This window comes from Carettochelys insculpta, chromosome 1 (assembly GCF_033958435.1).
Source record: "Carettochelys insculpta isolate YL-2023 chromosome 1, ASM3395843v1, whole genome shotgun sequence".
Taxonomy (NCBI): domain Eukaryota; kingdom Metazoa; phylum Chordata; order Testudines; family Carettochelyidae; genus Carettochelys; species Carettochelys insculpta.
In genome coordinates this window covers 65352708-65365919 of record NC_134137.1, presented here as the reverse complement: position 1 = coordinate 65365919, position 13212 = coordinate 65352708, and the positions used below count along the sequence as shown (strand labels likewise).

The 13212-nt window shown below is 42.3% G+C and overlaps 1 protein-coding gene across 4 annotated transcripts in view; it reads left to right on the top strand.

The window, feature by feature from the left end:
- GPALPP1 (GPALPP motifs containing 1) overlaps nt 1-11626 on the top strand; it is a 32021-nt gene extending 20395 nt beyond the window's left edge. For all 4 annotated transcript variants that reach the window (XM_074988221.1, XM_074988211.1, XM_074988231.1 and 1 more), the window contains exons 5-8: nt 8286-8423; nt 8615-8779; nt 9264-9362; nt 11281-11626. In XM_074988221.1, the coding sequence (XP_074844322.1) occupies nt 8286-8423; nt 8615-8779; nt 9264-9362; nt 11281-11493 (615 nt within the window). In that variant the 3' untranslated portion in view covers nt 11494-11626. The remainder of the gene's footprint in view (nt 1-8285; nt 8424-8614; nt 8780-9263; nt 9363-11280) is intronic.
- The last annotated feature ends 1586 nt before the right edge of the window (nt 11627-13212 follow it).

Here is a 13212-nt window from a genome sequence, read left to right as displayed (position 1 = left end):
GGTTTTGTAGATGTAACGTTGTTCTCTATGGCTATCTTTTGTTTCATGAGCTTTATTTTGTAGCAGCCGCTAGGTTTGCATTAAGTATTGCAAGTTAGTAAGAAATCCTGGCTCTTCCTTTTGTAAAAGAAACGTCTTTCTTTCTGAAATGAGCTTCCCTGTGTGAGTGAGGAAAGTGTGAAGGTGTGTGTAATGGAATCAGTTTCTGGAGCCAGCCTATCTGGACAACAGGCTGCCAGCCACACCCTTCTGGCCAGAGAATAATAGGAGCTGAACCCTGCAAGAGAAAGGGACCCCATCAAGAGAAGTGCAGAGTCCCATTTGTTAGCTGATTTGTTAGGGCTCATTCAGAATCCTGGGACAGTGGTGATGACTCATAGTCATACAGCGTCCTCGGGCAGTGGGACAGGACAGTTACTGTGGAACTAAAACGGTGTCCTTGATTTAGAAATAAACGTATCTCATAGAGCTGGAAGGGACCTTCAGAGACTGAATCCAGTTCCCTGCACTCACAGCAGGACCTATCACGATCCCTGACAGACTTTTTTTTTTTTTTTTAAATCTATTTGTGCCAGATCCCTGAATGGCCTCCTCAAGGACTTTAACTCACCACCTGGGTTTAGGAGGCCAATGCTCAAAACACTGAGCTATGCCTCGCCAACATATGAAAGATGAGCACAAAACTATAGATTCTCTCCTTTTTTCCATTCTCTTGAGGCCATCACCCCCTGCAGAAATTATTCTCGCCTGGGGGTAGAGGTGTAGGAGGAGGACCAGGGCCCTGGCCCCCTTCCATCTCCCCAGGATGGATGGTACTGACTGCTCCTGAGTACTACAGCCGACAAGAGAGCAAGCTGGTGGGGGTGGGGGGATGTCATAGAATCAGCTCACCACCCTGGATTCATGACTGCAACCAGATGCATTGGACCCACTATGCCTTGGTTTCCTCTGCTGTCTCTGTGCATCTCCTGACGTGCGTGAGTTCACCTGCATAAGTGTATGGGTACAAGAAGGTATGAGTGTGTGGGCATGTGCTTTGAAAGCTAGTTCACCCTTTTCCTTTAATCCAATAGTGGCATTTAATAGAACCATGTGAGTGTAACCCTTGTTGGTCTCCAGTGTGAAATAAGTATCAGAGGGGTAGCTGTGTTCGTCTGGATCTGCAAAAGCCCCGTGTAAAATAAGATAACTCCTCTCTCTTTTTCTCACTACTGCCTCTGAATGCCCAGCCTACACAGGTGTGTAACTTAGAGACCCCTGCTCCAAGGTGTAATATGTACTACTAGGGAAGGTATACGATGTGTAGCATCACAACCCAAGTAATCCTTTCATGTAACCGTTCGTGTTCATTTCTACCAATTTTTCCTTATTTTGGCTTTTCTGAAGCATTTCAATTTGCAATGTAAGGCCCCATCATGTTAGACTGTGGCTGTGTCTACACTATGAGATAAAATCGAACTTAAAGGAGTTAGCTCAACATTAAAACCTCACTCTCTTCACTGGAAATGTCATAAGCTTGATTTAGTCTGCCCTAATATTGATAACAAAATGTCGATGTTAACGGATGGATATAGCATCAATCTTGAGTTTAAGATGTCGAATAAAGGCTAGTATGGAAGCGCCATTTCTTTCATTCAAATTTATTAGCCTGCACAAGTTTCCCATACGTATTCCACAAAGCTATGCACTGCACCTGGCTCCCAGCTACCCACTACCAGTGGGAGCCAGGAAACTGACCAAGGCTGCTGCACTGTCAGTTTCCCAGGTGCCACAGCTTTGTTGGAGCCAGGAAATTGACAAGGGCCTGCTGCACCTGGCTCCCAGCTCAGAACAGGGGGTTGAGGGAACTGTGGGATAGGTTCCCACAATGCACTGCTGCAACAGTCGATGTTTGCTGATTTCATTGTGGAAGCAATATGTCAAATTTGTTGGGAGCCTGTGGGAGGTGAGGATACTCAAAATCCAATTTAAAAAAAAACAAATCAGTTTTAATAAAGTTCAATGTATCTTGCAGTGTAGACATAGCCTATAAGTTCTGTTCAAAAACAAAGCTTTGGTAAATGTGCACAGTGCTAAAAAAAAAAAAATTACCATCTCCTGCAGCAGGTTATTCTCATAGTGAAGAATGGTAGCCTGATGTTTAAAAAGACTCCCAGCTGCAAATGGGCTATGTCTTCACTTGCGCCCTTCTTCGAAGGGTGCATGTTAATCAGGGTGCTGGGAGATTACTAATGAAGTGCTGTCATGCATAAGCTGCACTTCATTCGGCAAATTCTCCCCTGCAGCAACTTCGAAGTGCCAGCATGCCATGTAGCGGCAGGCACTTCGAAGTGCCCGTGCTACTTCAGAGTGCCTTTACTCCTGGGTAAAAGCACTTAGAATTAGTGTGGGCCCTTTGAAGTGCCCGCAGCTACCTGGCATGCCAGCACTTGGAAGTTTGACACTTCAGAGTTGCCGGGGGGGAGAATTAGCCTAATGAAGTGCTGCATATGTGTTGCAGCACTTCATTAGTAATCTCCCATCAGCCTGATTACCATGCCCCTTTCAAAGAAGGGGGCAAGTGTAGACATAACCATAGTGATTTAGCAGTTTGTCATATTGACACATTTCTGATTGCAGAGATATCAGAATTGGGCTGTTTATACATTTCAAACAAATATAAAAACTCTTCGTTGTTAAATAGGCATCTGCAGATCAAGGGTCAAGTATAGTGTTGTGTCAAATAGAAACCTAACTGCAGTTTTTTTTCTAGTTTCAACTGGTAAAAAAAATCTTTATTTTATCTTTTGTTGTTTAGGCTCTGACTGTTCTGATTTGTTCTTATGACACTTGTTACACATTTGTAGAGGACATGAATTTTCCACATTAAAATAATTTGACTTTTTACTGTTCCATTTAACAATAGTAAGTTTGTGTTCTCTTCAAAGATCGCTTATATACCCGGTTCCTTTTTCATTGTAATTTTATATTAAATTCTCTTGTGTATTTTTTATATTTGAGTGTATGTAGAAGGGAATAGAAGTTTGAAGTGTATTGAACATCTTACTAATGAGAGAGGAAATGAGATGGACTTCAGTTGAAACCCAACGTGGAGGGGGCTTTCTAATCTTTTATCTTCCATCAGCATGTAATAACTTATGCAGTCTTTTACAATTTTGTTCCAGATTTTGTTCTAGCCTCTCTCTGTCCAACTGTTGATAAACAACAATATACTGCAGTGGCAGTTTATTCATTACTAATTTTAAGTCCTTGAAACAGCTTTAGAACAAAAAGACAAAGAGATAATGCCATTAGACAGATGCACTATTCGGATTCTGAAAGAATAATCATTCTTGTCCTCTTCAGCCTTTCAACTCCATTGGATGCAGGCAGTCCCAATGTCTTCCTCCATTTTCAGGACTGTCTCTTAGTGTTACTCAGATGGTGCTCCGGGGAATTCCAGGGTTCCATAAAGGGAAAATAAGGGTTCCGTGAGAAAATTTCATTACAATAGCTGACTCCTCTGTGGCTCCCTGCCCTGCCACTGATGAAACAGTAGAACTAATTTTACTTGGTTTAACAGCCAGCAGGGCGGTGGGAGGGATCTGGCCATTAAACCAACTGAATTTAGTACCATTAGTTCAGCAATAATCAGTGGCAGGGCAGGGAGCCAGAGAGAGCCCCTCACTTGCCCAGCTACCCGAGTGGCCACATCCCTCCATGGCTCAGCTCTCCCCATGTGTGGCCAGTGGACACTTCCATGTTAGCCTTCTTTCCACTGGGTGCACGTGACCACCCAGCATAGGCTCCCCAGCCAGTGTCTTGGATGGGTTAGCCCTGCAGGCCGATTTGGGACTGATGCGAGTTAATCCTGGAGATCAAGGGGGCAGGTTTGGGGCTCAGAGGGGTTAAGCCTGGGGATGGGTGTCAGATCTGAGGGCTGAGGTGAGTAAAGCCTGGAGATGGGGGGTGAGTTTGGAGGTTGAGGTGGGTAGAACCTCTGAATGGGTTTCTGCAAAATTCTTTCAAGTTTGAAAGGGTTCTGTGGCCAAATAAGATTGGGAAACACTGCTGTTATCTGCTTCTTATTCTCTCTCTCTCTCTGACGTGTGGAGTTTTGCTTCGGTTTTTTCACTTCTACCCATTCCCACTAATGGTCAGTCTCCCACAGAGTTCTGTCTTTTGGCCGTTTTTTTCCTACTGAGTCTGGGGTCAGCAACCCAGCGCAGGTGCCAAGAATGGCCTGCAAGCCGATTTTCATCGCCATGGAAGGTGGGAGCTCAGTCCCACCCCTCCTCCCCCATGCTGCCTGTGGATTAAGAAAAGACGAGCTACTAACCACCACCTAAACAGTAAAGTTTTGCATCTTAGTTTGTTTATGAATGAAGCTGTTGTAAGTAGACTATTAGTGACTTTAAAAAGTATCCCCAGCACTCAGCCTGTACATAGAAGTCAAAAGGTCAAATTTCCGCACCGCTCCTCTTCTTGGTCCTGGAACCTGAATACTGAGTCTGCCCAGCATAGGAGTCTTCTGCACTGCCCCATGCTCTACTGAGGCCTTGGATAGCAAACCTAAAGAGGTGTAGCATCACAGTTACTCCTAGGCACTTTACGGTGTCCAGTGTCCTCAGATGATCCCATCACCACCATTTTGGTACAGTCCCCCCTGGGCACCACCATTGAACTGTCACCATCATCCCATGGGCTATATTGGGATCCTTGGGCTGCATATCACCAGCATGCCCCTTGAGTTTCTGGTCCAAATTGAGAACCCTCCTCGAGATTCACCACTGAGTGCTGTGTTCAGAACTTCAGAACCCCCAGAAGAAATGACAAAGGACCAGAAGTTCAGTGCTAAGAAAGAAGTGGCCCTGAAGACTATATCTTCCTCTTCTGTAGATGAGGCAGGCATGCCTCCTCCACTGTTTCTGGCTGATGACATTAGTCTTTTTCCAGCCTAGGGAAGAGAGTGGAAAACACTCTCCAAATATAGCTGGAAGAGATCAAGGACACTTGCCATCATCTTCTTGACATACTCCATTCATCCTCATCCTATTAACAAGGCCATTCTGGACCTGGTAAACATCGATTTGCAGATCCCAGCATTGGTGGCGCCTACCTCCACATGGGCAGAAAAAAAAAACAGCAAGGGAGATGGCATTCCTCTTCTCCCACCCAGCACCCACCTTCATTGTTGTGGACGCTGTTGGTTCCTGCATCTGTTAAGAGCAGATAAGGCCCATTCCTTATGACCGGGGCTAAAAGTATTTGAATGTATTTGGGAGGAAGGTTGTTGCTCTGCCATGCTTCAGTTTCAGATTGTTAATTACTGAGCCCCATAGCAAAATATGACTATGTATGTTTTTTGAAACTGAATAATTTTATTGAGTAGCTGCCTGAGCTACATTGCAACCGATTTAAGACCATTACCGGGAGGAACATAGCTGACACAGTGGGCATGTCCATCTCCATGGCAGTGGTGATGTCACGTGTCATGACTCTGTCAAACATTCCAAAGGAGGTGCAGTTGATCACCAAAGACCTTCCCTTTGGATGCACTAAGCTCTTGGGGGAAAAGACTCATGGCTGTCTTCACACCCTGAAGGATTCTCGATCTGCTGTCCATTTTCAGGCATCTACATGCCAGGATGAAAGAGGAAGTTTAATATGCAACCTCAGCACAAACCACACACCTCCCAATACCTAGTTCAATGTTACTCCAAACCACAGAGGAAGAAAAATAATTTTGAGGAGTGAACCATCTGGGCCAAAATCATCTTCATCCCAGGTATTTCCATCTGAGCACCAATTTTGATGTGTTGGTTGAAGTGTCAGTAGACCACTTCCTCCAACTGCTACAGCCAATAGCCACTATCCACCCATTTGTCCACATGGTGGAAGTGTTCTACAAGAACCTGGGAATGCGTAATGCCCTCAAACCTCTCTCACTCCTCTCCGCTCTATCCAAAATTCTGCTGTCACTCTCCTCTGTGTCTTGAATGCATCCATCCCATTTAAACTCTTTATTCTTATTTTCAAGGCTTTGCGCATCTCTGCTGCTTCCTACAACTCATCATGTGCCTCTTGTGTTGCCAGTCTCTTGCAGAACCCATTTCACCTTTTCTCTTGGACTTCTGCACCATCTCCCCTTTGATTCTCTACGCTTATGTCTCCTGTTGTTCTGCACTCAGTCCAGCCTTCTTCAGGTCTTGCTTTTCAAACACTTTTCAGTTATATAAATTCCATTTTAGATGACATTGAAAACGATTTTAAAAACAGAAAGCCCCTTAACTGGGAATTACTACAGTGTGCGCTGTCCCAGTGAAGCAATTCCATAAGTATTTTCTCTGCTTTTTTTTTTTTGTCACCCTCCTAACATCCAGTCTTGCTGTGATCAGTTTAGATTTTAAACACTTCAGTTTGCTGTGTAAAATGCAATATACACGTATAGCAATACATTCAGAAGGCTGATGTCAGTAATGGAGGATAGATTGGTGCCCATGAAATCAGAGTTGTACGCGTACACTTCATTTATTTCTGATCTTACTCATCTATCAGTGGAGTTATAGGAGCATGAGCAGAGTATCAAAAAATATCACCTTGATGTTGAATATATCCTACTTATCTTTAACAAAAAAAAGTTTACTGTTAGTGTCTTTCGGGCATGAATTCTGTTGACCACCACTAAAGACTACTTTGGCAAGGGTAGATTAGAAATAACTTTTCTGTTAAAGGTAATGGCTGGGTCTACATTTGCCCCCAACTTTGAAGGGGGCATGTTAATCAGGGCACTGGGAGATTACTAATGAACTGCTGCGGTGAATACACAGCACTTCATTAGGCTAGTTCTTCCCCGCAGCAACTTCGAAGCGTCAAACTTCAAAGTGCCGGCATGCGTGTAGCTGCGGGCACTTCGAAGTGCCTTTACCTCCCAGAATTTTGAGTAAAGGCACTTTGAAGTGCCCTTGGCTACGCTCATGCCAGCACTTTGAAGTTTGAGGCTTCGAAGTTGTCACAAGGGAGAATTAGCCTTATGAAGTGATGCATATTCACTGCAGCACTTCATTAGTAATCCCCCGTCACCCTGATTAACATGCCCCCTTCGAAGCTGGGGGCAAGTATAGACAAGCCCAATGTGAGTTAGAGCTGGGATTATACAACTTTTAAATGCTTAGATACACGTGTATTGTGTGTATTTTTATAATACATGTACACTTATCCCTCATTAAATGAGTACTTTACTAACGAGTACTCGCTTAAATGAGACACACTTACCTTTGTTCACTCTGAGTGAACTCTCCCACTAATACAAGGCTAATCCCCTCCCCGCGGCTCCAACCTGTCCTAGTCTGACCCCCCTACCCACCCCACGGCCCCAACCTGTGGCAGCCTTAACACACTCACTCTTCCCAGCCCTGCAGACTGGCCCCGTGGCAGCCTGACCCCTGCCTCCACTCCCCACCAGCCTGGTAGACCTAACCCAATGCCGCATAACCCCACCCCCCCACCGGACCACACACCCAGCCTTCAGCAGCATGACTCCCCTGACCACCCCATAGACCCAACTGGCCACCAGGTTTTAACCCTCCCTCCCACTTATGGCCCCAAACTGCCCCCAGCCTTTAACCTTTTCCAACCCCGAGGTTCACTTACCTTTTGAAAGCAACGCCGCCTGCTGCCACTCCTTCCTCGAACTCTAGGAACCAATCAGAGACTTTTACGTGTATTTTAATGAGAATTTTGTGTCCTTTTTATGAGTTTTTGCCAACAAGCACAAAGTTGGGAACCAGTTGTGCTCGTAGAGTGAGGGATGAGTGTGCTCACACCTGCTTCTTAACATGAATTGAGAGAAATTATTGGTTGCTGGCCTGTTTGAGAAGACAGTGAGGATTTATATGAGCTATTAAACATACAGGCTATGCCTACCCTAGCACCCCGCTTTTGAAAGGGGGATGCTAATGAGACAGTTGGGGATATGCTAATGAGGTGCTGCAATGAATATTTGGTTATAGGAATGAGGGGATTTTGAAGTGTGGAGGGTCCCTTCGAGAAGGACCCCGTGTGGATGAGCCATGCACGATCAAAAACAGCAACTTTGAAGTGCCGTGGCTGCCATTATGCTAATGAGGTGCTGCATATTCATTGCAGCCCTCATTAGCGTATCCCAAAGTGTCTCATTATCATTCCCCTTTTGAAAGGGGGGTGCTGGTGTAGACATAGCCACAGTGGTATAGAAATTGTGTAGCTAAGAATGTTTCTGTAGTGACCTATTCTGGTTTATCGACGTCTTATTTTATTTTTGGAAGGCAACAGATAGTAGCGAGGATGATGACGATACCCTCATAGGTCCAATGCCTGCTAAAGGACCAGTAGAATCCAGTGTAACTAGAGACTTTGAACGCAGAGCTCAGCGAATGAAAGAAAAGCTTACTTCTTCAGATGATGTAAGTTGGTATCTCTGCATTTTTTTCCCCCTGGTTAAAATTCACACAACCCTTTAGATAAAGCTAACTCTATGTATTGAAGATGCTATATGACTGTAGTGCTTAAGAAAATGTTACCTAGAAGAATCCATGGGGTTTTTTTGTTTTGTTTGTTATTAAAGTTTCCCACTATGATTTTTTTCCCCTTAAAGGACAGGTCCAGGCAAGTTACAAGGGAATCTTGGATGACTGAACTTCCACCAGAATTGAAAAGCTTTGGATTGGGCCCAAGAACATTCAAGAGAAGAACAGATGAGAAATCAGGAGATAAGTCAGTTTGGACAGATACTCCAGCTGACAGAGAGAGGAAAGCCAAGGTGAGCATTTATTCATTTATGTGAATGTGCCCCTCTCTCTCTCTCTCTCTCTCTCTCTCTCTCTGTGTGTGTGTGTGTGTGTGTGTGTGTGTGTGTGTGTGTGTGTGTGTGTGTGCACGCGCGCGCGCTCAGTCTTCTCAAAGTTCACCTCTGCCATCCATTCAAGGAACACATAATAAAAGTGTTCTCATTATGTTCCCTAACAGAGAAATTTGGGACGTAAAGTAGTTATTTTCTTCCTTACATTAAATAACATCTGTCTGTAACAGCCTGGGAAGTCCATTGTTCTGTATCAATTTAATGAACAGCCAGTTACTGTGTAGCCCTACTGTTTCTTATCAAGCAGAACAAAAAAGCCTGGGGGGGCAGAGGTACAAAGGCTCTATCTTGACCTGTTTCTCTAATATTTAAGTAAGATAAATATAGATTTTTGCACTTGAAGTATGCTGCCTGCTAATAATTGTAATCTGCTTCCATTCATCAGGAAATGCAAGTAGCAAAGAGATCAAACACGAGAGGTGATGAAGAAATTATATTATCGGCGAGAGACAAGAGACTGGCTGAGCAGCTGTCTTCATATAATGCAAGTATAAGTACAATTTTTTTTTTCTTCTGGGTTCCCTTTAGTTCTTTACTGTTTTGAGTTTCTCATCCCTAGCACTGTTGGTTTCCATGGTGATAGCACTACATCCTTCTCTTCTAGGACCCAAACCGGCAACCATTTAAGCCATTAGAGAATTTGCCCTCGACTTCAACAACAGTAATATTGGGCCCTTCCACTGCTGCTGAAAAAGTAGCGTCAGCTTGTATATGGAAACCTAAACACATTTTGTTAGATTAGTTTCAGTTTGTGTTTAATTTAAATTATTCCCATGATAGAACTTGCATTGCTGGAAATGGAGCATTTCAGTTCAAACAATGAAAGACTTCAGTAAGTTACAGGCATCCCTAAAAAAAACAGTACTAAAGGTTTAATTGAAAGGTAAAATTACAGAACCATCCAACAGAGGCTAGATGTGCCTAAGAAATCAATACCGTAATTGCCTGGCTTTGGTAATATTTTTACTTTGAAATATTCCTTAGTTTCTGCAAAAGCAGTTGCAGTTTTCATGGACAAATATTGGTAATTAAAAATCTGAGCCTCATAATTACCTGTCTCCCACGCCCACTGTTGTCTCATATCTTGAGCTAAGATCTCTCCTGCACTTACCCCTTCCTGTTTTCCCTTGTCTACACACATCAGCTGGAAGACAGTCAAATCTCCTGAGAGAAAATAATTAACTTAGACTGCAACCTTGGTTTATATTAGAAAAATTGAGTTTATTGGGCACTCCCAATTTATTTGCAGTTCATTAGGTGATATATCCTCTTAGATTTATATGGCTTACAGATCCACAGCTATTAGTATTCAGTCTTGAATCTTCTTTGTATTTCTTGCTCCTTATTCAGTCATAGACAGTGAATAAATGCAGTTCTGTTATTTCGTATTCTGTTCTCTTTACTGGGTAGAAACACATGCTATAATTTTGGAAACTTTATTGATGCCACTTAAAATGTTTTGAAAAATGTTCTGTGTAGAAACAAGTCCTAGGTCATTTTCAAATGGATTTTTTCCTTTCTCCATTGTTTTCCTACCAAGGACATTTTCATGGAAAGTGCTTTCTGTCTCAGAAGGGTTTCTTAATTTTAGCGTTTGCAGTGATCGTGCTCAGTTACCAAACCTCTGGTGTAACTGTTAAAAATCTATAGAATTACACAGAGTTAATCTGGCCTGCGATCCAGTGATTTTCCACAACAGCTGTTTCTGGTATTGCTGGAGGTTGGTGACAACAGCTGGGGAATAAAAAGAAGGAAAAATAGAATTTAACAAAGAGTTTGTCTTCAAGTAGACATCATTAAAAATACAGATCAAGATATATATTCAGATTTGTGTATATTTAGACCAGTTTGTGTCAGGCCTTTGCATGAGTTTGCAATGGGTTTGCTCTCAAAGGATGATGCAGCATCCTTTACTTGGAACTGATGCTGTGCCTAATTAAAATTAGTGAGAGTTTTACCATTGACTGACAACAGGATCAGGTTCTGAAAAACATAAGCCCCCTGATTCAGCAAGTTCTTCAGATTGTGCTTAATTTCAAGCACATGAGTAATCCTAATGACTGCATTAGACTAGTCACATGATTAAATCTAAAATACGTGCTTAAATGTCTTGTTAAATTAAAACTAAGCTTTTGTACTTTTTTCTGTAACTGTACTGATCTGTGTACAGTGAGTTAAGGACCCCATTTTAAAACTGTACAGAAGTGTGGCTTTTTTTAATTTGAGTTATCCTGCACTTGTCTATATTGAGTATGTTTTCCTGAAATTCTTCAACCATCCTAACTTGACACAGCTTTTTTTTAAACAATTTTAAACAATTTTTAAATTTTAGACAATTTTTCTCTTTGCTCTATTTCACCATCATTCTTCAATATTCATCCTCCTCCTTCCCCTATTTCCAGGACTCCAAAAGATCAGAATCTCTAATGGACATGCATCTTAAAAAATTAAAAACCGAAGCAGCTGAAGATAAGCCTCAAGAGAGAAGGCCCTTTGACCGAGACCAGGACCTCCAAGTCAATCGATTTGACGAAGCTCAAAAGAAAGCCCTAATAAAGAAATCCAGAGAGTTAGGCAGCAGGTTTTCACATAGCAAAGGCAATATGTTTTTATAATACAAAAGACATGAAGTTTCTTTCAGAGGAAATATATTAAACTTATATAATTTTTAAAAACAGTACATTTTTCTGTAAATACTACTTGTGTGCAAAATAAATTTTCTTATGTTAAAAGGAATGTTGATGAGAATTATTTTTCCTTATATGTAAATACTCTATTTTGTAATTTTTGTTGTTCACATTTCCTATCTGTAGCGTATGAAGATCAGAAATGTAGTTCATATTTATTGAAAGATAAATCAACTTGTTTAAAATGTTAATCAACTTAACATTTCAAAAAGGCTAAATTTAAAAGTGGTTATTGTGACTCTTAGATTCAACCAGGCTAGAAAAGGGTTCCTCACCACCTTCCCTGCAACTCTGAGAGCCTTGAATTGTTGGCTTCTGTGGCTGCTAGCCAGCCAGCCTACAAGCATGCAGGTCTCACCTGTATGCACACCACCCAGTTACTTCTTGCAGAGGGACCTCCACAACCTTGCCAACCCCAAGTTTTCCCCAAAAATTGTCCTTCTGCAATGTTCAGCCTCTCTTACTGTAGCACCCACAAACACTATCAAGTTTGCTGTTCCTTTAACAAGGCAGTACACAGCAACTGATTAACTTCACTGAGGTTATCTCACCTCCCCTTTAATCACAGAACTGAGTTGGTTTATGGTAAAACTGAAACAAGTTTATTAACATAGACATAGGTTTAAGTGGTGGAAATTGTTTCAGAATCATACCAACACCCAAATGCAATAAACTAGTCTATTTGTTCTATACAGTTTTCACCAAAGTCATTCTTCCAGCTGAATGGCTAGTCCTTGCTCAGGATCCAATCACATAGTTGAAAGTGCTTGGTTTTCTCTGTCTCTTCTGTTGAAGGATAACTTGGAGGTTCCTCCCTCACCCCTTTTTTAGTCCAGTAAACATGTATCCCCAGCTAAAGTTCCTTTCCCCTGCTTTTAACTTTTACAAGGCACATGATACCCTTGCAGTCACTGCTACAAATGTCTGTCCTGCTTTCCTTCTCATGTGGCTTGAAATGTCAGCCCCTTTCTTTTGTCTGCAAAACCTCTTGACTTCCTCTGATATGCCTGGTGTGAACACCATTACAGTTACCTATTTCCAGCTCATTGGTATAATTCTTTGTAGGTTAATTGTACATGTATGTAATGAACACAGACTTACTAGTTTTCTGAAATTAAATGCCCCCCTTCAATAAGTATCACACAGGTGACCAGGCCAGATGAGATTCATTGTCCTATACTTGGGAGCTCCATGCCATCTAGCAGTGGGGTGCTTTTAGGGTCAGAGGTCTATTTGCTAACTGCTGATGTTCAAAGAGGCTATAAAGCTGCCTTTATAACAGTATGCTCCCTTTGCATCTTGTATTTTTCTTGTAACCATATGACTCTTAAGCATCTCTACTTGTATTCAGCATTGATCTCTTTGTAATTAATAGACTTGTCTTACTGTTTCATTTAATCCCATTTATTTGTGTCTGGGTAACTTTGAGGTAATAAATTCAGTGCAAATATTCCCTTAAACGATAATGAACTTAATACATTTGCACTGTCCAGGACACAGCTGGGAAGAACAGGACGTATGTTTTGAGGGGGAATCTGGGGCTGAATTCAGGTCATGCTCTCTTAATCTTTAAAGCTGGCTGGTTGCAGCCCACGCAGACATAGCTGGCAGTGTCTTGCATGCTGTAAGCTGTTTAATTGTGGACAG